The following is a 26,162-nucleotide window of genomic DNA, read 5'->3' on the forward strand; positions in this document are numbered from 1 at the left end:
TCTTAAGGTTTTGTCTCTTGGTTAGTCTCAATCTTTAAGATTCTGTCTGTTGGTTAGTCTCAGTCTTAAGGTTCTGTCTCTTGGTTAGTCTCAATCTTTAAGATTCTGTCTCTTGGTTAGTCTCAGTCTTAAGGTTCGGTCTCTTGGTTAGTCTCAATCTTTAAGATTCTGTCTGTTGGTTAGTCTCAGTCTTAAGGTTCTGACTCTTGGTTAGTCTCAGTCTTAAGGTTCTGTCTCTTGGTTAGTCTCAGTCTTAAGGTTCTGTCTCTTGGTTAGTCTCAATCTTTAAGATTCTGTCTGTTGGTTAGTCTCAGTCTTAATGTTCTGTCTCTTGGTTAGTCTCAATCTTTAGATTCTGTCTCTTGGTTAGTCTCAGTCTTAAGGTTCTGTCTCTTAGTTAGTCTACATATGTAAGGCACTTGATCAGTCTTTGCAGAGAGGGCAAGTCCTCAAAAAAATTTTGATGAGGCTGTGAGCTGTTGGCCAAGACTTCCCCTGCTTTCCTCCTTCATCCACCCAAGAACCAGTGTGTGAGGATTGGAATCCTGCATCCAATGATTTTCTCTGCATGATGCACAATTTGGTGTAATTTCTGCTGGCAAGATGATGATGATGATGCAAAGGCAGACCAGAAAGAGATGGAGGCTGCGATGACTGATTCTATTACAGCTGTTTATAGTAGACCATTAGCAAAGGCATTTCACACACAGGTCTAATATCCGTCTGGAAAACACGATGAGCAACAAAAGCATGGCTTAGTTTATGTAATCACGTCGTCAAGCCGTGTTATAGTGTGTGTGTGTGTGTGTGTGTGTGTGTGTGTGTGTGTGTGTTTACGCACAAATGAAGTTTGACCGCAGTTTGGTTTGACTTTGAAATGTCCCTCACAAGAGGGAGGGGGTTCTCCATAATGGGATAAAAAGGAGCCATGATTGATGCGTTCTGTCCTGATCTGTTTCGCCTTATTTACCAGGCCGCACATAATATCCTTTCATGCGTGTGCGCGCTGTGAGAGAGTCATTGAAAGAGAAATAATGAAAGAGAGAACAAAGAGCGAGTATTTGTTTCTGAGACGCAGATAGAGAAAGTTCGTGAGAAGGAGAAACATCAAGAGAAGAGACACGGTTATAGAAGGGAAGAGAGGACGTCCAAACTACTCGAGGCATAGATGAGAGAGGCGCATTAGAGGCAGAAGAGTGGCGCAGAGATACCGAGAGTGTCTCTAGCGCTCTGTAAAAGTTTGTTTATTTTTGTCTGTGAGCCGCGATGCTAAAACGCTATAAAAATCAAATCTTCACAGCAAAATGAACTTTTTAGCCTCCGCTTTAAACCTGTTTCACGTCTTTGCTATCGAATCATCTCTCTTATAATATTCCGCCCTGTGATGTCACCGACTTTTCTCTTCTTTTCTTTTCTTTTCTTTAAACTTCTTGGAATTACATTGAGGTACATGTTCGCTTTTTTTTTTTTTTTTTTTTAATTTAGCATCCATAAGGGATGCAAACTTTGCCAATTAGCTCTGTATATACACAATCGAATAAAGATTTAGCAATAACGCAGACGTTTGGACCACGTGCGTGCTATTGTTCGTCCCGGGAACTAGTGGAAACTTTCGCGGTATTGTTAACTCAGCAGGTTTCGAGGTAAATGGTGTTTTCTCATAACGCAGCCCTGTAATTTGCATATTCGTTAATTTTACCGACAGAAGAGCGAGGAGGCTAATGTTATGTTCGGCGATCGAGTTTGCTCCTTTATTTAGTTCTTCTTTGCACACACACACACACACACACACACACACACACACATACGCTTCTCTGCTGTGCTTCGGTGCTGATGTGAAAAAAGCCGGAGGTGCTACGAGTGTGTTAGAGCTGATTCATATCAGACCACAAAGAGCTGGATGGCACCAGTGTGAGTCTCTCTTTCTCTCTCTCTCTCTCTCTCTCCCCCCATCTCTGAGCCAGTATTCATTTAGCATGATGTCTTCCTGGGCCTGAGACTTTAATGTGATTTGTGGATGAATCCAGATGGCGAGATTACGGATGAGTGCAGCTCAGCGGCGGTGGCAGCGGTGCCAACGGCCCCGAGTTCACAATAACAGCTCTCACTCCTCTTCGCTTCCTCGTTCTCTCCCTCCTTCTCTCTGTTACGCTGCCACGGCACTGCCGCTAGTCCGACTAATCACATCCAGAGCGGGGTTTCACCTCTCGCACTCACCCTCTCTGTGGCTGTCTCCTACTGAAGTCACGCTCTCAAACGGTTTCATTATTTCTTGGCTGTAATGAGGACAGATTAACATTATCCCTCGTTCTCACCACGTCGTGAGTGCTGTCACTCTCAGACTTAAAACCGGCCCATCTTATTAACTATTTTTTTTTTGTTTGTTTGTTTGTTTTTTTGAACATCGGGGTCTTTAAGTGAGAAATGTTTGTGCGCACTATGAAATAATTATCGGCTAAAAGACCGGGGAAGAAATCAGAAGGAGAATACTCACGGTGACGAAGCATACGTAAAAAAAAACATAGGCCAAAAGTATGTGCACCCCTGACCGTCACACCCATATGTGATTATTCCCCACACACACACACACACACACACAGTATGAGTGTGATGGTCGGGTGTGCACCGATTTTTAGCCATGGAGTGTGTTTAATCTTCCGGGTTTGAACAGGATACCTGACGTCCTTGTTAAATAAATAATAAATCGATAGATCAAATACATAGATATTTCGCTTCATATTCATACACATATACATAGATATTTCATCAAGGAGGAAAGAAAGAAATGAAAGGAATACTGATGCTAAAACCATTCCTGAAAAGATCAGATCTCTCTCTTTTTTGTTTTTTGTTTTTTTTGTTGTTGTTTTTTTCAAATATGTACGTGTATGCAAAAAAAAAAAAAAAATTCGACGTGCAAATGCATTCATCATTCGTATACTGTACACGGTGCTATAAAAATGAATGAATTCAATTATTAGTCGTACGTAGGTGACGTCTAATCAAGGTCTAATGTTCTGCATAACAAACTCTTTGAAGAAAATAAAAAAGTTTGGCTTTCAGGGGAACCTTCAGTATTTCCTTGTAGATTATTTTTATTTATTTATTTATTTTTGTTTTCTGTTGTTGTGTTTCTTTTCTAGAAGCTTAGAAATGAAAAGTTTCATGTTAGAAGTTAAAGTTCCACGTACAGTAGAACGCTGGAACTAAATATATATAAGATATATATATATCTATCTTGCTATCTTGCTCATGTCTTGCTATCGTTCATCCACATTGTCTTCATTTCTTTCTTTAACTCTTTTCCTTTCGCTTTATCTGCTTCTCCTCCACTCCTTAACCTTCATTTTCTCTCGTTCTTCCTCCTTCAACTTCTCTCTCTCTCTCTTTCTCTCTCTCTCTCTCTCTCTCTCTCTCTCTTTCGCCATCACCTAGATCACATGTGACATTATCTCGCGCTCTCTCGCTGCTTTCACACGTTCTGGAAGAGCAGAAAACTAAACAGCTGCCAAGATCTCACAAACACAGCATACCCATGCTGAATCTCGGAAGCCGATTTCACTCGAGTCTCGTAATGGCTCGTTCTCTGGGGAGGGAGAACGCGACGAGCGACGAGCGGCGGAAAGACGGAGACGGCGCTGTTCTGTTCTGTATGACGGCTGTAATAACAGCAGGACGAATCACGCTCGCGGAAGTCCGCACCGAGGGATTTCTTCAGACATTAGGCGTAATGTCGTTCCTGCGCGGTTCCTTGGTGAGCGATGCCAACGAATCAGAAGAGTTAATGGACTAAAAACTGCAGAATCTCAAACAGGGAGCTGCTGTTCGGGAATATTGGACTCTTCAAGTGTCAATCTGCAAAAGAATGACCGTCAACCACAATGACTGTATTTACAATTCTCCAAAATGATCCCAAAACGCTTTTTTTTAAACCCAATCTTAAAAGCATAAGTGACAGAAAAGTGTTTGTTTTTTTTCTCCCTGAATTCTTTTTTTTTTTTTTTTTTTTTTTTAATACGACCTTTTTGGATGCATTTATCGCTCTCAAACACGGGTAAAGATCCGGTAAATAAAGTGCGCTGCTATCATTAGTATTATAGCTTAATTAACATTAGAACTACTGAGAACCTCTAAGAAGAACGCCTAGTAATCTCCTGAAAGAAAATAATAATAATAATAATAATAATAATAATAATAATAATAATAATAATTTCCCCAGAAATCATTCATTCTCCTAAAGAGTGAGGCGACTGTTTATAGCCTGGTAACATTTCAGAACATTAAATGTAAGTATAAATGGATAAAAAGTGTTTATTAATGAATAAAAATTTTTTTCCATCCATCTTCTATACCGCTTTATCCTTCTTCAGGGTCACGGGGAACCTGGAGCCTATCCCAGGGAGCATGGGGCACAAGGCGGGGTACACCCTGGACAGGGTGCCAATCCATCGCAGGGCACAATCACATACACACTCACACACCCATTCATACACTACGGACACTTTGGACACGCCAATCAGTCTACCGTGCATGTCTTTGGACTGGGGGAGGAAACCGGAGTACCCGGAGGAAACCCCCACAGCACGGGGAGAACATGTAAGAGGAATAGTATAAGAGGAATAGTTTCCTATTCCTCTTATACACACTGTTTATAGTTCTATTTGATGTTGTGCATGAACCGCTATAAGAAGTCGTTCCATCACCAGCATCTCTTTTCTATTTTTCCATAACGGCATTCGACTCCCCAGCGCCCAGTTCCATGCAGCATGATGTTTATTTCTCCTCTAAAAACACCCACGTTGACACGCCGCATGTCTTTTTTATTAGCTGATCGGTCCAATTAGCGTGCTGGAACTCGTAAAACGATCCAATCAAACACGCGGCTCAGTTGTGCTCGAGAACCTGGATCGGGTACTCTGACTGTAGGCATATCGATTCCTGTTTGGATCGTTGCCACGCGAAGTGAAAACAAATCTATTTATATATTACTTTTTCAACACGTCAGCCAACTTCCACAGTGCAGTGGCAATAAGTGCGGCAATTACACGACCTCCGAACAGGACGCTGTTATTATTAGAGCGCTGTGATGTGCACTCGGTTTGACGTTGTTTTTTTGTTTTGTTTTTTTTTAAAAAGCGGTGGTCTCTTCAGCGTCGTAAAAAAATAATAATAAAAAAAAGACGTATATTGAAAAATATCGATCAATTCATGAAATCATTTACAGGGTAATTTTATTGCCGTACTGCCGTATGATACCATCAATCACAATAAAGCGAGTGTATTCGAATTCACACACACGCAAAAAAGAGGGCAAAATGATACAGCGAGGAGGAAATTGTATATTACCCTCATCAATCATGCAGGCGCAGCCGAGTGTTTTTACACCGAACGATCTCGCATCTTATCGACGACGTCTTTCTACTTTCGCGTAACGCGAACGTAATGTCGAGAGTTCGTTCCTGTCAGATGAAAGCAGGCGAAACATAACCACAGGCTGAGAGCGAGTCGAGATCACACACCATATGTCCGGCGTTCAGCCTCGCTGGTGATGTTTCAGCGGCACGGACGCGACCGACGCCGCAGACAGCTCGTCTGACTCTCAACCTGTAATTTGGTGCACCGTGTAATTTCTTCCCTACCAATTTTAGACAGCGGACCTCGTGATTACCGGCCCCATCGACGTGTGCAATTTTTGGTCTCCTTCTTCGCCCCGGCTAATTGTCCTCACTGTTGAATATCGCTGAATAATTTCCTCCTGCCCGTGCGCAGGATACAAGCAGACAATGCGAGCATAATGGCGCATTTCGCAGGACGTCAGCAGTCCTATGGACATCTGGACTATCAGAATGGATCTAATACTCGTAGAGAGCTTTATGTAGTGCTGTTGTAGGAAAACACACACGTCCAACAGTGAAAAAAAGAAATCTTCCTTTGAAGACGTGTGAAAGACGCTGCACGGCGTGCTATCAGAGGAAGTATTACGGTAGTTACATATGAAGTGGAGTTACTGTTTCCATGACAACATTGATCATTTTCCTATAAAAACACACAAGTCCCGACAGCATGCTTTATTCCTCTTATACCACAGAAATTTGCCAGTTGTTTTTAAGTAAAGAACGTCGTACTTTTTAAAGGGGTCATGACATATTTTATTTTATTTTGTCATCTTCCCTGAGGTGTAAACAAAATAAAAACACACAAAATCGAGTGATTTATGACCCTTTGTCCGCCTTGTCTCTGATTGGCTAACATCTTTGCCTGTGAATTAATTATGCCATAACATGTGCGGAACTGTTTTCGGCGACTGAGCGCCAGTGGGCGGGGCCAACGGTGCGACGATGTAAAAGTAGGCGTCGATGTCTTGCTGTAGGGGCAGTCATACGCAAATGCGTTTGCCCGTGTGACGTCACAAATCTCGCCACGCCCAAACGAGCCATTTTTGGAGCGTGGTTAAATAAATGCTCTTTGTACCGAGGAGGACGGATTAAGCTCTGAAACGTGTAGGACGTTTTTAATGGTGCAATACACCATGTGAAAAGATCAAATAAAATTAGATTTCCGCCCCGCCCCCCGTTTATATGTAGAAGCGATAGCGTGTTTGAACAAGCGCGTTCATATGCAACTGTAATTTGCAGCTTCATTGAAAATGAATTACGGCCTCCTGACCAATCAGAATCCAGAATCCAACGTGACTGAACATACCAAAACCATGCCGTAGGGGTGGACGGTTTCCGTAGCATCGATTTCTCATATCATTCCACCTTTAAACCCAGTGGAAAGTTCCATCATAAATAAACGTGTACAAGCAGATATGTCGAGCTGTCACAAACACCGTCTAAAGCGAAAAAAAGAAAGAAAAAAACCCCCAAATCGATAGAAAGAAAATAGAAAAAACGAGCAGGGCCCGAGCTCGCGGGGAAAGAGGGTCGGCAATGTGGGCTAGCGGCTGATTTATCGGCCCGCTGGTCCAAGCAGAAACACACTCCAGATTGACCAACTCCAATCGGGAGCCGACCCCCAGGTCACGCAGGAGAGATTTCATCAGCTAGCTGGGCGCCGGGCATCCCGGAGAATTGAACTGAATCACGCTGGCATCAATCTTCTAAATGATACGGCATTACGGAGGTGGCTGTGCCCAGCCGCCGAGCTTTTTCACTCAGAGCGATTCCTCACGACTCGACTCGGATGTGAGACTCGGCGTCGACGTCGCTTGACATTAAACAGAGCGAGATTAAGCCGTAGACATCCCGAGATTTCGATTACAGTCATCGTGTCTGTCCGAAAAAGCAACATTCGTCTCAGAGCCTCTGCCGATGTGCTGGTTTGCGATGAGAAAGCTTGAGGGTGCTTTCACGACGAGTGCAGCGTGTAGTCCGTTCGAACGGAACCCTGGTGTGCTCTCCGTCTCGTGATTAGACATCTCTATATAGAGCAAATCTGAGTGCAGCGATTAATGTCCACTTTAGAACCCACCATCCATTCGTCCATTTTCTATACCGCTTATCCTACACAGGGTCACGGGGGAACCTGGCGCCTATCCAAGGGAGCTCGGGGCACGAGGCGGGACACACACACACTCACACACCCATTCACACACACTACGGACAAATTAGAGATGCCAATCAGCCTACAAGGCATGTTTTGGCCTGGAGGAGGAAACCGGAGGCAGGAATCGAACCCCTAACCCCAGAGATGCGAGGCAAACATGCTAACAACTTAGCCAACGCTAACCCGAACCCAAAACCAAACTGAATCAAATCCATAAGGCAAACTGTTTTGGCCATGATGTGATGAAAATGCAATATGTGATGACATCATCTAGCCAAGATTTGGTTTATAGTTTCATTACACGTTTTATTTATTTATTTATTTATTTTTCACCTTTTAATATCTCACGCGTCGGCTCGAAACGATTGCTCCTCATAACTTCATTTCCCGAATTTATCGCTGACAGCCCCCGATGCACGTACGTCTTAATTGATTTGTTTTGTTCCTGTTTGTTTGTTTACTTGTCGTCGTCGTCCCCCCCCCCCAACCCCCACCGTTATTTGAAGGCGACAGAGAGGGAAAGAGGGAGAGTGTGATGATGGGTATGTAATCCATCAAACCGCAGATGAATTGCCTGTGGGGCTGTTTAATTTATTTTCTCTCCACCACTTTGAAAACTGTTGGCTCAGGCTATTCGAACATATTCATAAATCTTACCGGATAGGCTCATGACTCATGGAAGAAGAGAAAAGCAGAGAGAATACGGGTGGAGGAGAGAGATAGAGGGCGACGGAAGACTGGAAAATGTATCTGCTTTTGTTTTTCCTCTCTAATTTATCGACGCCAGAGCTAATGTGATGACGGACTCGCCGTCCTCCGTCCGACTCGCCCTCGTTCGGCCTTAATTGAATTTACAATACGAATCAAGACGACTGGATTTTAGCGGTTCACACCGTGCGGATTTTGAGGCAGCCGGAAGCCGAAGTAGAAAGAAAACGTGGTCGTTGTGTGTCAAAAGGAACGTTTGGATATATTTACATGAAGGTTTCGTTAACATCAGCACGTAACGAGGATAAATGACTTGGGGGGGGCGGTTAAAAACGACGAGAAACACAGCCAACCTTTGCGGTTCTGCTGAGTTTCCATCAGGAATTAGATTGAGATCTATTTACAAGAAAAAAAAAAAAAATCTATTTTATAAGACACAGCAGCCCGCTCTGCAGATGGCTGAACTTTAATTTGAGTTGCAGAAGCACTCCGGTTGCCAGGTATTAGTACCGAGTCTGACAGATTCAGATTCAGCTGTCCAGGAGATGAGGGATTCCATACCGTCATGCTTGATAACTTTCACAACAACAACTTAAAAAAAAAAAACTTATATTCTAATTGAACTGGCTTGATGATGTTATGATAATATAATTTTGGTTAAATAATGTCTACGTATGTACCTAAACACTCAGAACTCAGAACGTCCATACACGTTTAAACTGTCCTCTATACCAAAGTCAAATTTAATACACTTAGCCTGTGTGAAATGGATGAAATTTAATTCAGTGGATTGCGGAGATTTGCTTCACGTAATCTTTGCTACTTATCTAAAGCTGCTTATCCGAACGAGAGTTCACAATCGTGGCTGCTTATGTTAAACAAGTTAACCAATCAAATAGATGTCTATTGAGGGATATTGACTCTCCGGGATGACGGAGAGCAAAACGTGAACCGCTGTGGCTGGATACTGAGGGTTTAATCATCATTTCTGACCTTATTATTTATTTGTTCAGACTCATGGTACGAAATTTAGCTAAACTGGTGCCGGGACCCGGCTGGAACACTAACACCTTTTAGTGAGTACGCGCTTTATCGTAGATCTTTGAGATCTTTGTAGCCATCATTCCTTCATTCCTAGGAATGACATCATTCCTCAGCTTGAGCCCTTGAAAAAGTGTCTTATGGGATACCAAGGACTTACTTCCGTCTATACGTTTAATTTCAGCTCTTGGGGTCCATTTCCACTATTGTAGATGTTTCTTTGAACCTGCAGTCTAACAGTAAAGAGATATTTCCCTCGTCCATGGTACCATTTCTCCTAGAAGAGCTCGTAAAGCTCGCGAACAGAGCTCCGGGAAATTGTGCGCCGTCGAAGTACATTTCTCCATCGTTTTATGCTCCACATGCTATATTTACACAATGAAAGCATTTACTCGTTTATTTCTTGCTCTGAACTGCACGAACCAGACATGACGCGGCTTTAATAGGTGTCTTCCCTCGATGTTATTTTATTTATTTATTTATTTATTTATTTATTTATTTCTTCTGCCTCAGCATTTCAGTCTAAATCCGGCCGAGAGAAACGCAATACCGTTCTGTGCCCTTTTGTTGCATTATCGTTTACTGTTATCAGCGCTTCCCAGGCCTAAAGATAACAAAGCCTTGCCAAAAAAGAGCGACTCTTTGAAAAGTGAGAGAGAAAAGGGACTCTTGTATTCTCCTGTCACCAGAAATACCTAGATGAAAGCTTCTGCATGCACTAGCTTTTCTGATTTATGTCACTGGCGGCAGCACAGCCTTTCCCTCCTGTCGAAATCTCCAGAAAGAACGTTTGGTGTGCCGACTCATGGCGATTAAAAGGTTGCAACTTGTTTGACCTTTTGAAATCCCTCAAAAAAACTCAAAATGACAGCATTGGGTTTTTTTTTTTTACTTTAAACAGTACTCCAGGAGGCAGTGCTTTTATCCCAGTGGTTTCGTTCCTCGCCATTTTGCAAAACAGAGATTCACCTGAAACGACGTAGGTCCTACCGAATTAAATGAATGCTCGAGAGGAGGAAGCAAACGACAGACTTTTTCCTGACTGCTCCCATCGGTCCAAACGGCACGGAGAAAACGTATCTCGTCTCCCTAGCGACATCTAGCAAGATTTTGCATGGCCGTCTACCTCTGCTGATTTCCTGCAGGTCTGCAAGGCACGTCTCCATTAGCGTGTCGGAACATTCTTCAGCTCTTGCGCTCCGATTAAGATTCGGAGCTAAGGTTCTTTCCCGTGACGGCCAGAGGATCACCATCGGGCCGCTGAGGAAGACCATTAACCTTGACCTGTTGTGCTTGATGATTAGATTGGATTCTGCTCGTAGGTCACTCTGGAAAGGAAGCGTCCGCCGAATCAATAAAGCTAAACTTGCAATCGAACCAGGGGGATGATGATTACAGATCTCCCTCCTTGGACTAATCGGGGAACTCTATTGCCCTACATTTGCAGGTTCCTCGTGAGCCCGATCAAGAAAAAATACGGCAGATCACCAGTTGAGAAGGAAAATAGAAGACGAAAAAACCCGCACAAGGGACAGCAGACTGAGACTGGACGTCCAGCAGAATCCTCCTAGAGATACGGAACATTTGGGATTCAGCCAGTGCCTTTGACTCCTCAGGGTTAATAATGATCTCTCAGGCTCGTCTCTATTCCCCCTTCACGTTGACCTTGCTATGGCTGGAACGTTTCAGACTGCCATCTCTCCGAGCCATGCTGTTTTCTCTGCTATCTTGAATGGCAGCCATGCTGGGAAGCCTGTCGCACAACTCAGTCTTTGTCAGGGGAGGTCAGAGATGGAGGTTAAAGAGCAGGGTACAATATGGGCTGAATAAAGTTGGCAGAGCAGACTCCGCTGTGATTGTGGACAAAACCGCGCTGTTTACGTTACGCAACAACAGAAGGTCACTCGGCTTCAGCTAAGCTTCACAATGGCTTCCATATATCAGGGTCCGTTCATGTTACAACAGTCTCGGGATGGTTTGTAGGTTTGTACCGAGACACTTAAAGCATAAACTGCTGTCCTGAAGATGTCGGGAAACGAAAACGTCAAAGATATAGATTTTAAATGATTTGCAGAAGGCATGGAAGACATCCTATTGCCATACGTGCTAGGAAGACAACTTATAGTCCCAGAAGAGTTTTATTATTAGGTCTGGTGTTAGTCACGACGCAGAAATGTCCTGGGTACTCACCACTAGCATGTTGGCCTGAAGGTCAGCCTGTTCTGGCTCAACTCCAGAGTAAAATCAGAACTTCGTCTGGTTTCTGAAAATCCCTACCGAGAAGCTGATAGACACAATCTGGCCACTGCAACACCGACGCGATGATAAGCACGCAGACCTACAATGACATCACGATGCAGTAAAGCAACATGTATTAAAATATAATGAAAAGGAAATCCATCGCTAGGTAATTTGTCCAACTGCGTGCTGCCATACATGATGCTGAGGCTGATTTTATTGCGTCTGGAAATGGAAATTTGTGCCATTATCTCTGTTTGCTGATTGTCTCGAGGCAAAGTCATTCAACTCTGTGAAAGAGACCCATCCACAGATAAAAGGCACACCTAATATCTCGACTTCACACAGCAGACTGTTACAGGACTGGATTAACACCGATCGTGAATTTGAATCCGCATCCAGCGGGGATAAAAATCAAGAGGGATCAATCCTGGTCTACTCATGTAATAGCCAAATTACTGTGAGATTATAACCACAGGGTTTGCTGATGATTTTTTTTTTTTTTTTTTTTTCGTCCGTCTTCAAGGAAATCTGTTTGTAACATATTGGTTTGACATTAAAAAAAAACCCCTCAAAGTACGTCCCAGTGTGTTTTCTTATTCTTCTTATAGCACAGCAATGTGGCGATAATATATATACACAATATGGCCAAAAGTATGTGGAAACCTGACCATCGTAACCACAGGTGCTTGCTGAACATCTTTGATATAGAGCTGGCCTCACGTTTGCTGCTAAAAGGCTTTCAACTAGATTTTGGGGCGTGGCTGTGGGGATTTGTGTTCATTCAGCTACAAGAGCGTTAGTGATGTTGAGGTCAGGCGCTGATGTTGTGATGCTCCAGTTCCAGGTCATTCCCAGGTGAAGGTGTTCAGTGGGGTTGAGGTCAGGCGCTGATGTTGTGATGGTAAGGAGACTCCAGTTCCAGATCGTTCCCAGGTGAAGGTGTTCAGTGGGGTTGAGGTCAGGCGCTGATGTTGTGATGGTAAGGAGACTCCAGTTCCAGATCGTTCCCAGGTGAAGGTGTTCAGTGGGGTTGAGGTCAGGTGCTGATGTTGTGATGGTAAGGAGACTCCAGTTCCAGATCATTCCCAGGTGAAGGTGTTCAGTGGGGTTGAGGTCAGGCGCTGATGTTGTGATGGTAAGGAGACTCCAGTTCCGGATAGTTCCCAGGTGAAGGTGTTCAGTGGGGTTGAGGTCAGGCGCTGATGTTGTGATGGTAAGGAGACTCCAGTTCCAGATCGTTCCCAGGTGAAGGTGTTCAGTGGGGTTGAGGTCAGGGCTCTGTGCAGGACACTCGAGTTCTTCTACCTTCTTCCAACCTTCACACCCCACGTCTTCATCCAGCTTGTTATATCCATTCATAGCTACCTGTAATGTTGTGGAAGGCTTGCGAAACAAGTTCCCGTTCTCACAGCTATAAACAGCAGTCTCCTCACCGGCCTTTCTTTTTCTCTCTCTCGCTCTCTCTCTGAAGTTACTAAGACAGGTCAAAACTTGGAAAACTTGACGTTACAGCTTTACCTCTGAGTGTTCCAAAGCGCTGACGCTGGAGACTCCTTCCATGAATGTTAAATAAACATCTCTGGACAGAAAACCTCACCATATCAGAGACTACACAACATTCGAAATGGGTTTCTGTGGAGAATCCGTTGTACAAGTCCGTGCGAATGAGCTGTTGGGTACAGCGGGTACTGAACTCTCATTGCTCGTCCCTCGGATAGAACCCACAAGGAAACATATCAAGATATGCTTACAGCGTGAATTCGATTTTTAAAAGGACGCTGGTGAGACAACGTCTTTCTTAAAGTGAGCCAGTGGGATAAAAACACGGTTAGTCTTATCACTCTCAGAAAAACAAGGGTACTAAATTGCACCCGTTGCTCGGGAAAATGAATGTAGAGCCCATATAAAATGTCTATAAGACACATACCAGGTTCAAAAGATTCACGTTCACATACACTACATTCACATATCGTTACGGTACGATGATACACTTTATGCAAATGAATATGCAAACGTACATGGCGAGCGAGCACATTTCGAATATTCATTAAAGACCTCTAGGAAACTGGCTGGAAATGCGGACGAATCACAGACTTCAGACGTCAGCACTCAGCTCCGTCCGCAGCTGAACGTCACCGCGTGAACTCGAAGGCAATTTTATTCATGGCTACGATGATTCTTCTCACTGTGACCTTTTGTAATTTGTTATTAAATACAGACAAAACAGTCTAGTGCCTAATGGGAGGTGACGGAAGCATCGTTTTCCCTCGGATTGCCGTGATCGCTCGTCTGTTTCTCCGTTAAATCTCATTGTGTCAATCAGACCTCCCGGCTCAGCTAAGAACACTTAATAAATGTTGCGGCTCGCTAAAATAAGCCGCGCCGCAGCTCGCGCGTGTTGCTGACTCCCCGCAAAATGTCAGGTCTATTTTCTGAAATGTCAGACTTTTTTTCTGTGGTGTTCTCCATTCACCATCTGCCTTTATTTTTTTTCTTCTGTTTTTCTCCCCTTGTCATGTGAGGAGCGTGTGTGTTTGCGTTACGACACTAAAACAGCGATCTGTCAGGAGCCGGCGTGATGTTCGCTAAGATGCGCTACGGCTCTGTTGTGGGGTCTGAGGCGCGGAGGTGAGTAAAAACACGACCGGATGATAGCGGGGGAAAGATGGAGGGTCAGATGCGCTCGCTAGCAATGACGCAATCATGACACTCGGGTCTGTCGTAGGAGTGAAAACTATCTTGTATTTGGTTAAATCCCTATAAAAGACCCAGGCGTCAAGTTAGCATCATCGCATGCTAGGTTTATAGCGCGATGTAAAATGGCATTCAGCAAACGCACGGAGTTTTTGCCCGGAATGAAATCGCTCTGCGGTTCGTTTCAATTCCTCGTCATTCGTCTGACCGTCCGAGTTCCCCGGTGCTGAGAAGATGGCAGCCATTCTCTCGTTATTTGTTTATCTTCTTGTTCACAGGACATCATAAGCCTTCTCTCCAGCATCCGTTCTCATCGTTAAACTTCGCGTACGTATAAACAATTTGCATTACTTTTATGACGTGCCAGATGGCTAATCCATATAACCACAGAGATGTCCTGTCATCGCTTGTTTATAATGCTTTAAAGGAAGCTTAATGACCGAGAGCATCAAAGGCTATTCTCTCCAGCTGTTACATCGCTGGAGGGAGAAGAAGAACAAAAAAAAAAAACGATCTTTCAGAGAGGAAGAAAGAAAAAGACACTGAAGGACAGATGAAAGATGGACCGAGTTGCAACCGATAACAACATTGTCCATGATGCTACGAAATGAAATATTCATCATAGCTACTCAGCGGTCGTGGTTCTGGAGAAGCAGCAAGAGGTAGAGCGCCTTTGAACGGTTTGATAAGAACTCAAACTTACACATTATCCTGTGTAAATAAATAAATAAATAAATAAATAAATAAATTCTGGTGTCGTTTCCAGTACTGAAATCTCCTACTCCGCAAATACATCCCTAAATCTACATATCCGTGCTTCTACCAACAACATCAAGCTAGATCAGTTCATTTTTTTAATGAGGATTACGTAAGGAAGATTAAGATTATACCGCAGCGATTTCACAACGGTTACAGTTATCTCCTTAATCAAGAACAACACATCATACTTTCTCAAACTAAGTTGCATCTATGACTCAACTTAGTTCCTCTTCTCGCTTATGTTATAGCAGCTATAAACATTCATTCCCTCTGCGGTCTTGATTCTCTCTCTCTCGCTCTCTCTCTCTCTCTCTCTCTCTCTCTTTCTAACTCTCTCGCCTATTGCAGGGAACTCGGGGCCCAAGGTGGTGGACACCCTGGACGGGGTGCCAACCCATCGATTTGGAAATACAACACATGTCTTTGGGCTGGGCGAGGAAACCGGAGTACCCGGAGGAAACCACCGGAATACAGGGAGAACATGCAAACTCCACGGACACAAGGCAGACGACCCCGCCTCTGAAATCCCAACCCCGGAGGCGCGAGGGAAATGTGCTAACCATTAAGCCACCGTTCTCCCAATTAAATTATGTATTTTTATGTTTTTAAAAAATAAATAAATAAATAATAAAAAGAAAGAAGAAAAACTGATTTTTAATTGATTTTCCTTACTTACCCTTGTAACCCTGATATATAACTACATGAGGGAATGTTTCCTGCCAGATATAGCTTTCTTACCCAATTTCCCTTCACCCGATGTTTGGATTACATTCCGCTTTCTTCCTCACCTTGCGTAGAAGTGTTCGATGAATATACATGATCACAAAATGCCTTTTTTTTATTTATTTTTTTAAAGCGCTTGAATCAAAAAGGCAGCGAATCGAAATGGCAAACAGCTGCTTTTACAAACAAACGCGGCGCTTCTGCAGGTGAAGCTGAATGCGAAGCTCCTACCTATAATTTCCCCTAGCTACTGTAGCCGAAGTACACAATCTGCAGATGGCTCTGCTTTATCACGGACACTAGACGGCAATTTGATATCCAGGAGCGTCGACATCGAGCCGGCAGACGCGCACAAATATCATCTTAAATACCTGAGCCCGTGAGCCGAAGAAAGTTGCGAGTGTGTTTGACAGACAATGTCATTATCCAAATCCGTACAGACATAGCAATCTCTTCAGGATGAATTCATGTGTCTGGGGCGTAGCTGAATGGCAAGGAAAACATTTCTCTTTCACAGACGTTCTGTAAAAACCCGAGCGCCGAGACCTGCGCAGACGGAGCTGAAAGCAATATGAGCCGGGGCTAAAATTGCAGATGTGACTGTCTTTCATCTCTTTTCTCTCTCTCTCTCTCTCTCTCTCTCTCTCTCTGACAGACAGCAGATGTACAAGTGGATGATAAATCGAGCAAGAACACAATTACAGCATCCTGGCCTGATGAGGCGCTTTTTCCTCCTATACTGCGCCTTTGTGCTGTTCTACTGTAGCGGTTTTATTTTATTTTATTTTTATTAAAAATTTTTATAAAAATGAGTGTGCAGCTAATCGCATCAGTTCTTAACTACGTGATACGCTCGTTTTGTTTTTGTCGTCAAGATAGTGCTTTCCGCTTAAGGCGGAAAAATGTATTGGACTCTGAGGAAAAACTGGCAGCTCCATTTCGTTCATGATGGGCGTGGCCTCTTCTATCAGGGCTCTTCTATCTCTTCTATCGTTCCATCCATAGGGTACGAGGGTTGCTGTGCAGCTAGACGCTAAGGCTAATTAAAAGCTATATATAGTATTCAATTTAACTCCAAAGTCTGATTTCTTTTAGCTAGTAGCCTCAGTAAACTCGCTAATACGCTTACTCACTCACTAGCGTTCGTTGTTGTTGTTTTTTTTTTTTCTGATGTAGTGTTAAGTAGTCTCATTTGTTATTGAGAATTACATTACAGTAGCTTGTAAACACAAAGACAAAGCGACTAAACTCGTCAGAGGGACATCTGAACCCAGAATTGCGTCATTTTTCATGCGTTTTCGTTAGCAACAAGCTAGAAAGCTAACATGAACGGTTACGATGTATTTACTTTCTCACGACAGCGGACTATATGGTCAGTGTTGATATGTATTTAACCAAATAATGTGCCGACGCAGATCGGTCTAAAGCAAATAAAGTAGTGACGTGAAAATGACCGCTGCCTGTCGATGAGCAGCCATGCTGACATGACGTCATGTGCTCATCTCAACAGGAAACCTTTTTTACTTCCCGAGTACAGATTTCCATGTTGAGGCGGCATTTTCTGAGGCATTGCGGTGCGTCACACTAGCATAAAGTGCAAACGTAGCTACATAGCAAATAAAAACTTTTATTTTGTCAATAAGGAGTTGTTGTTTTTTTCTTTTTCCTTTTCCTGGTTGATAAGTGTATTAGTAAAAAAAAAAAAAACCTCATGAGCCAGACGTGAAATCTGCTCATCCCAGGCTCCTGAGCGGCTGATTTTTCCAGCAGAGATTGTGTTTTAATTCCTTAACAAGAACCCGAGTTAGGATGAAGGTTTAGACTTACCTTGCAGGTGTAGTTTGCTCTCAGGACTCTGCAGCAGCACCGAGCTCACCGAGTCCAGGTTATCGTAGGTGCTGCAGCCGAGAGGACCGGTTCTCGTCTCCGTCACCTGCGACGAAGCAAAATCGGCGTGTAAAGTGACCGAAAAGCTATATAAAACATTCTAAAAGGAATACCGCTAAACAGAACTGAGTCACGCAGCATACACGAGCATGTGAGCGACGCCAATGCTCATGGATATGAACGTGGGAGTCATAGAGACGCGTCTCCACTTTAAAACCTCGCCGTCCACATCTGCATTTTTATGGAGACGGTGTGAAGGTGTACCTTCCTTACGGCTCTGGAGAGCTTTCGAAACACTTTAACATTCAGGCGGGCCCCATCACCGGCTACAAAGCCTCCTTTCCCTTTTAAGAACCTTTTAAGGATTTTTATTTCTGCTTATAAAAAAAAAAAAAAGAAGAAGAGGGTGAAGTGCTCATGGCTTTTTCTTCAAACAGCTTGACTTGCCCACTACTTCCTGGAGAAAGTTAGAAGCGCTCCGCCAACCAAACTTTTAGTCAGCCTAATTAGACAATTCAAACCTCCCTTTAGCATTTGAGCATGAGGTAGGGATCTTGACACTGTGTCTTTTTTACCGCCTCCTTAATTAACGGCTGACCGTCGGCCGGTCCAGACTGATTCCTCTCGTCTCGGAGGAGGACTGTTAAAGTCTACGGGAAAGACCGAGCCAAAAAAGCTTGACATTTATCAAAGTTTAATGCTCTTTCTTTCTGTATTTCCCCAGAGCTAATCCCTGTCAGAGCACCGCAGAAGCACCTCTGTTTAAAATTAAGAGCGCTCAGCCATTAAACAAAGTCCTCTATTAAAGTTCTTATCGTACTATCTGTTATTTACCGAATAAAACAGGACGCAAAAATGAATTCATTTGTTTGTACTTTATCGTCCTTGAGATATTGCTACAGTTTACAGAATAAAGATTGAGATGAGGTTGGTAATTGAAGCATAATGTTAAACACAGCATGATTATGCTAATACCAAAGGCATGGTATGTATTAGAGGGCGAACAATCGATGTGTTTTGACGATCAATCGGCACCGACAACTGCGCTTAACGGCAAAAAATCCACACCGATGCCGGTTGCGTCTGTCGCGGGAGCGGCTGAGAAGCGTGAGCTGTCATTATACAGTACGAGAGCGGCCTCTAGAGGTGAAATAAAAAATATCACTGGCCAATTTTGTTGTGTTATTTGAAGCGTTTTCGATTCCTTTTCCGTGTCTCTGTTTTTATTTTGTTATTCGGTGTGCTACTTCTTGGTTCAGTTTGGTTGTACATCTTACTTACCGTAATAATTATTAATAGTTTGTATATATTCATATTTGTATATTTATTTTATTTTAAAAAGTGCCGTACATTTTCACGATACAGTCGGTACTGTTAATTATTGTAATAAAGGTCGGCGATGTTTTATTTTGAGTGTTATGTTTTCATTCAGTATCAATTCAATCGGTTGATTAATCGGTCGACCTCTAGTATGTATAGATTACGTACAGTATGTTTGTGAACTATATAAATACTATAGACTTTAAATAAACGTATATTTACATACAAAGGGAAAAACAAACAAGAATAAATTGTTAAATAATTAGAATTAAAATACAAGAAACTGAAAGTGATCTCCTGGGATTTTCACACACAACAGTCTGAAACAACTTGCTGATGAGAGAGATCCGAGGAGATTGATCAGACTGGTCTGAGTTGACAGGAAGTCTATATATAGTAACTCAAATAATCACTCTTTACAAACGTGGTGAGCAGGAAAGCATCTCGGAATACACCATATATCAGACCTCGAGGTGGATGGACTACAGCAGTAGAACACCACATCAGGTTCCTCTCCCGTCAGCCGCGAACAGGAGTCTGAGGTTATCATGGGCTCGGACTCACTCAGACTGGACAGGTGAAGACTGGAAAACGACCAGGTGATATTCTTCGACTGTCCAGTTTGCGTGAGTGGCAGCTCAAACCAACTGGCCATTTTCCTCTGACCGGTCTTATCAACAAGGCGTTTCCATCCACAGAACTGTCACTCATGCAGTGCTTTTTTTGTTGGGGGAGGTTTTTCTCACGCCGTTCTGTGTAAACTCCAAAGAATGCTGTGTGTGAAAATCCGCTCGAATCAGCCCATCTGGTACCAACATCCGTGCCACGAACAAAGTCAAAGAGATCACGCTTCCCAACTCCCCCCAACCCCCCATGCTGTTCATTGTGAACATTACCCAAAGCTCTTGACATGATTGGCTGATTAGATACAGTAACTGCAGGAGTGTGTAGGTGTTAAGATGTACCTAATAAACTTGATGGCGAGTGTAGCAGTCTTTTGAAAAGCTCTCTGTGGTTGTATGAGTTTTATAAACCTAATAAAATGAGGGAAAGCGCTAGAAGGCAGACACGACTCGCCGCGCACGTCTGATGCAATCGAGCGGATCAAACCGACGCTTTTTAACGGTGTAGCTTTTGTCTCTTGCGGTATTAACGGAGCAGTCGAGCTTTTGTGGTTGGGGCGCTGAAAAGTCCGAGGAATGAGAATCATCCTCAAGAAGACGAAGCTTTAATTTGTCACCTGTACATTACGGCACAGTAAAAGTCTTTTCTTTTCGTTTTTTCCGCATATCGCAGCTTGTTAGGAAGCTAGGGGCAGAGCAGAGAGGGTAAAGGGCCTTGCTCAAGGGCCCAAAAGTGGCAGCTTGGTGGTGCTGGGGCTTAAACATATAACCTTCTGGTCAGTAGCCTAGAGCCCTAAGCATTGAGCAGCAGTTCTAAAATAGGAACATTCAAACAGGAACTGTGTGGATGACTAGCTTATTATTTATCTTACATACAACTTCGGAAATGATTTTTTTTCCCCACAGGTCTCATGCTTGAAAGAACGCAAATAGGTCATGTTGAACACAAAACATTTGGAGGTGAAAATGGGACTTTTTTCTCTCTCTCTTTTTTTTTTTTTTTTTTTTCTTCTTCCCCGAGCTCAATTATGGCTTTTATCGGAGAATAAGCTCGGAAAATATTATGAATCACGATTCTGAAAGCTCTTCTGTGAAAAAAAAACCTTTTCATTACATCTGCAAGACATGTTACGTGCTGCAAAATGGGTTTAATCTTTTAAGCCCGAGGCCTCCGGAGGATGCTGGACAAACGGGAACGCATGCTAAATGTTCAGTCTGGTTATAGGACAAAAAAAAAAAAAAAAAAAAAAATCTGAGTGCTTGGAAAAGAAAAAAAAAAAAAAAAAGAAATCAATGGAGATTTAGGCGATTAGGATTTCAGGCAGAAAATAAGCCTCAATAATAACGGAGATAAGCGAGAATGTCATAAGAAGAAGAAGAAGAAGAAAAAAAACCATAAATGTAAGACATAATCGTATTTTCTGGTATTTTTCTGCACTCGGTTTATAAAATTCGGTCTCGGAGTTTTTGATCAATTGAAAGCCTGTCGAAATTAATCAGGTGAAAACGGTCCGAGCCAAACATTTCCTCTAACTGTCAGCGTACAATCAACATGTCTTCTATCTGCAAATAACACGTCCATTACAGGACGCTGTATAATAAAAAAAATAATTAAAAGAAAATGAAAAGAAACGTCTTTTTTATTCAAGCAGGAAGTCCTGTCCTGTCCGTCTGCTCGTTGAAAGCTTTATAATTGCAGCGAGTCTCACGTTCCGGATTCTTCCGAATGACACACTCGTGATGTCTTCTTCTCCTGCTAAGGACCGTCACATTCATAGCCAGCAGGCTCTTATCAAATAGGCGGCAGAGGGAAAGATTTGAGGCTTTTTGGCAGCTGGGGAGAATAAATTGGAGTTGGAGGAATGTAAGGCGAAGTCGTGTCATCATGGGACCGCCGCGATTCCTTATTACGCCCCGTCACCTGGTGCCCTCCTAATGAAATTCTATTTTAGGCACTTTTGAAAGTAAAGGCACATGAACCCTGGTGTCCCGCATGTGCGATTCGGTCTCCGGGGGTGTGTTTTGTAAAAAAGAAAAAAAAAATTATTTAAAAGAGTTACTGTGTGATCTGTGGCTCAGACTTCATTTATATTCATTCCTATTCTTTTTTCAGCTACTTTGATGTTTGGTTGTTTTTTTTTTTTTTTTTGCTTTCACCGCTTTTAACACAATCACATCTTTATCATGCAAGGCGTATGATCTGCGCAGTCCCAATGCACCAAAGCGGCGCTGTGTACCATATACGCTTTCAGGCTAGCGTAAATTAGCATGCGCCTCAGCGTCTGCGTTCGACGCCATCCGGTTCCTTTGTGTAGTTATGAAAATGGCAGGGCTGTTTGTGGGCCAAAAGGTGCATCGTATTAGTTCTGTCTTCTGAACTAAATCTGTTCACAAAAAAACCCTGAACTTCTGGGAAAGCAGATATCAGTCGCACCGTTGAGATTTCAAGTAGAGGCACTAAAATTCCCCTTTTATCACTATATTGCATATTGCGCTGCTGGGTGCAACATACAGTAAGTCTCTTGCCCTGAGAACACTGGGCGTGGGGTTGGACTACACCTTGGATATGACCCCGGTCCATCTCAGGACAATACACAGACATTCACACACACATTTTCACAAATCCCCCCACTTAATATTCCCCCCTAATATTCCCAAGTGTTATTATTTGCTCCTCACCTTTCTAATTCGTGTTAGGAGGTTGGGGTCAGAGCGCAGGGTCAGCCGTGATATAGCCCCCCTGGAGCAGAGAGGGTTAAGGGCCTTGCTCAAGGGCCCAACAGTGGCACCTTGGCACTGCTGGGGCTTGAACCCCCAACCTTCTGATCAGTAACTCAGAGCCTTAACCGCCAAGCCACCACTGAAACTGGAGGAAACCCACTGAAACCAGTGAAACTGGAGGAAACCCACACAGATATATGGAAGAACCTGCAAAAAACCCCACATAACTCCACAGAAACCTCAGCTCAGGATTGTGAACCGGTGACCCCTGGAGCCGTGAGGTGAGAACGCTACTTGCTGCTCCACTGTGCCGCCATTTTAAAAGACCCCCTTCCCCGACCACTCCCTTTATTTATTTAACAGCTCTGTCCTACATAAATGAACATATACACAAGGGAATGTTGATCTAAGATACACCGACGACATCCTTCCATCCGTTTCTTTAAGTGGATTACCGGATGGGTCATCACATTACAAGGTACAAATTTCCCCAGATATTGCTCCGGGTCTGTCGGTTTTGTGTGTGTGTACTTTGTATATTTTTTTTTAATAATATCTATGCTCTATCCCTTGTCTTACACTCGGACTCCACGTAGCGTCTTGTATGTCTAATGCCGTGGAGGCTCGATAGTACTGTATATCCCAGTGTACACATTGATATGGATGGGATGGCTTTACTTTTAAAAAAAAAAAAAAAAAAAAAAAAATCGACTTTCTTTGATTATTCATGAATGTGGTTTTGATCAGAGGGAGACAAAAAAGAAATACGTTTTTACTCTTTGATAACGCATATCGAGTTTCATATCGGACTTCAAATTTACACGCATTTCAAAGAACCGGGGGATGAAGTACAGCTTCAAACTTTTTCTCTGAACTCGGCAGGTTGTCTAGATAATGGTGCTGTTCCATCCGAAGCGCTTTCCCGTTTCTCTAGTCGTGTTCCATCGAAACAGTCGCGTGTAACGTTAAAGGACATGAATTTTACTTTCTTTAAAGCGAGAATCGTTGCGGCAAATCCGCCTAATCCGAGTGTTCCTCCTGAGCGATTCTTCAGCCTGGAGCGAAATCAATAAGCGCTGCTTGAAAACTGTTTGGTCTGAAGACAGTTTTGTCCCAAAGATCTCCAAAGCGAAAAAATAAATAAACGAATAAATAAATAATTCAGACAACACCCCTGAGTGGTTTTCATGGCATAGTTCATTTTTGAATTATGCTTTCCGAAAAGGTTGATAGCTCTTTTGTGGAATAGAGGGAAAAGATCTTAGCGTTAGAATCTCTGAAACATTCTAGCTGCTCAACTTGACCTTGGGGACCTCTTTATCTCCTCTCTCTACCTCTCTCTCTCTCTCTCTCTCTTTCCTAGTTCCATTTCATGGAAAAGTGGTGTGGACCATTATCGGATATCTCTGAATCAAGAGCTGTTGGAACAAATCCTCCTGATCCAAGAGTTCCTTTTCAGCAATCCCTCACCCTGGAGATAAATCCAATAACTTCTGCTTCGTTTGTTCGTCAAACAAGTTTGGTGCAAGTGTGTTCCCTGGTCCATACGGTGATGGATACTTCAGTGATGTCATCTGAAGGTTGATGGATCTTTGAGAGCTTGGAAAGAAAGTACTGAGCTTTAGGATCTGCAAGAGACTACCACTGATGAAGCATGTCTTTGTCTCTGTTTTCTTTCTTTTTTACATGAAAACAATTGTATCTATCATAATTGGACCCTGCAAATCAAGAGATGCAGAAAATTATCTATTGATCCAAGTGTTCCTCTTCAGCGATCCTATTTTTCCTTCAAAACTTCTTAGTGTAGAAGATAAATAATAATCTGGCCCAAATCCAAGGAAGGCAATATGTTCAAATCCAAAACGAAGCAACTACTTTATGGTGCAGTTCGTCCTCAGATAATGCTGACGAAGGTTCATGCACCTTTGGAGACTTCATGGGAAAGATCTGAACTTTTGTAAGTGATTAAGTGGCGGATCAAACAAGGTGCTTTAGCTTTTCAACGGCACATCAAATATCACTTTCTTTTCTTTCACGCCATTCGTTTTTGCATTTCACTGATCCGAGTGTTCCTTTTCAGCAATCCTTCACCTGGGAGAGAAGTCAATATTGTTTTCTTTTAAACTCTTTTGGTACAGGTGGCCAAAGCCATGGTTGGTTCATCCTCAAATAATGTCGATTGAAGGTTGCTGGATCTTGGGACAGACCAGAGCTTTAGTTTCTCCGAGCAGTGAGAAATGATCAAATAAAGCTCTCGAGTGACTTAACAAAACATTTCAAACGTCTCTTTCTTCTTGATTCTTTATGGTATACGCGGACCTTGGCAATCGAGTGACGTTACAGAAAACAAATATTCCTCTTCAGCAGTCCTTGAAACTTTTGGCCATATAGTATGTATTGCTAGTGACATTTCATGGAAACAGTGCTGTGTACCATTAACGGATGCCTCTGAATCGAGAGCTTTAGAAGCGTATCCCCTGATCCGAGCATCCGCCTCCAGAAATTCTTCAATAACAAATAAATATGCTTTCGAAACAGATCCCAAAGCATCCCGAAAGCCAGCCCAAAGAGTACTCAATGTCCAGAACTCAAGCGTCAATGGCTACTTCCTTGCGCAGTTCATCTTTGAATGAACGGTTCTATCCGAAGGTTGTTGGATCTTCGGAGGACCAAGAAGACCAATCAAGTGAGAGGCTTATGAGGAAAAACCTGAGATTTAGGATGTCCAAACCAAGAAAACCAATCAAGTGAGGTGTTTCCACTCCTCAACATGACCTTCAGGAGCTCGGTGTTTTCCCTCTATATGTATTTCTAGTGTTATTTGATAAGAACGGTGCTGTGTGGCAGTATTGGATGTCTCTAAACCAAGAGCTGTAGAAGCAAATCTTCCTCATCCGAGTGTTCCACTTCAGCAATCCTTCAATAATAAATACATCTGCTTCAACACGGATCTCCAGGCATCTCCAAAGCCAACCCAAATAGTAAACAATGTCCGGAACTCAAACATCAATGGCTACTTGATGGTGCAGTTCATCTTCAAACGGTTGTATCTAAAGGTTGTCGGATCTCAAAGGCTTACAAGCATGCTCACCGTGACCTTCGGGCCCGCTCGGTTTCCCCTCTATATGTATTCGATAAAACCAGTGCTGTGTAGAAGTATTAGATGCCTCCAAATGAAGAGCTGTAGACACAAATCCTCCTAATCTGAGTGCTCGGTCCTTCAATAATAAATAAATTCTGCCTCAAAACAGACCTCAGTCCCAAAAGCTTGTTCACATAGTAAACACTGTCCAAAATCCAAACAGTGGTAGGAACATCACTGTCAAGTTTGAGAGATCCTCCGAGGTTCAGAGTGAAATATCTGAGCGTTAGGATGATGTCAGGATGATGAGTGTACATCTGACATGCCTTGGCTGCGTGCAATTCTTTACGCATTCCCTTGAACAATGATATATACGATAATCAGACAATCAAGAACGGTTGTGTCAAATCCCCTGATCCAAGTGTAGCGATGGAACAATCATTTCGGCTTCGAAACGGCTTGGTCTGGAAAAAATCCTGACCCGAGCGTCCTGAAGGAGAGAAGCCCCGAAGAGACGCGGTGGCACCGTTCATCTTTAAAAGCTGATGGATCTCAGAGGAAAAGAGCTGAGCTTTAAGATGTCTGAATGATGAGGATACATCAAATAAGGTAAAGTTTTAGTGCTTGTGTCTCCACTTTGATTGACAGAGCAAAGATAAGTGCTGGGAGAAAAGAAGGGAGGAAAAGAAACGCAGCTGTAGATGAGGAAATCCTCCGAGGCCATCACACACCCACTGTCTTGCTCTTGGTTCTGTCTGTGACACGATCTATAATGCGAGCTGAAGTGTCTGGGGCACGTCAACACACGGCGGAGA

The 26,162-nt window shown here is 43.1% G+C and overlaps 1 protein-coding gene across 1 annotated transcript in view; it reads right to left on the minus strand.

The window, feature by feature from the left end:
- The window catches only part of brinp1 (bone morphogenetic protein/retinoic acid inducible neural-specific 1), a 115,822-nt gene that overhangs the window by 18,290 nt on the left and 71,370 nt on the right, over positions 1-26,162 (minus strand). The window contains exon 5 of the mRNA XM_053617699.1: positions 17,542-17,647. Coding sequence (XP_053473674.1) covers positions 17,542-17,647 — 106 coding nt within the window. The remainder of the gene's footprint in view (positions 1-17,541; positions 17,648-26,162) is intronic.

This window comes from Ictalurus furcatus, chromosome 28 (assembly GCF_023375685.1).
Source record: "Ictalurus furcatus strain D&B chromosome 28, Billie_1.0, whole genome shotgun sequence".
NCBI classification, from domain to species: Eukaryota; Metazoa; Chordata; class Actinopteri; order Siluriformes; family Ictaluridae; genus Ictalurus; species Ictalurus furcatus.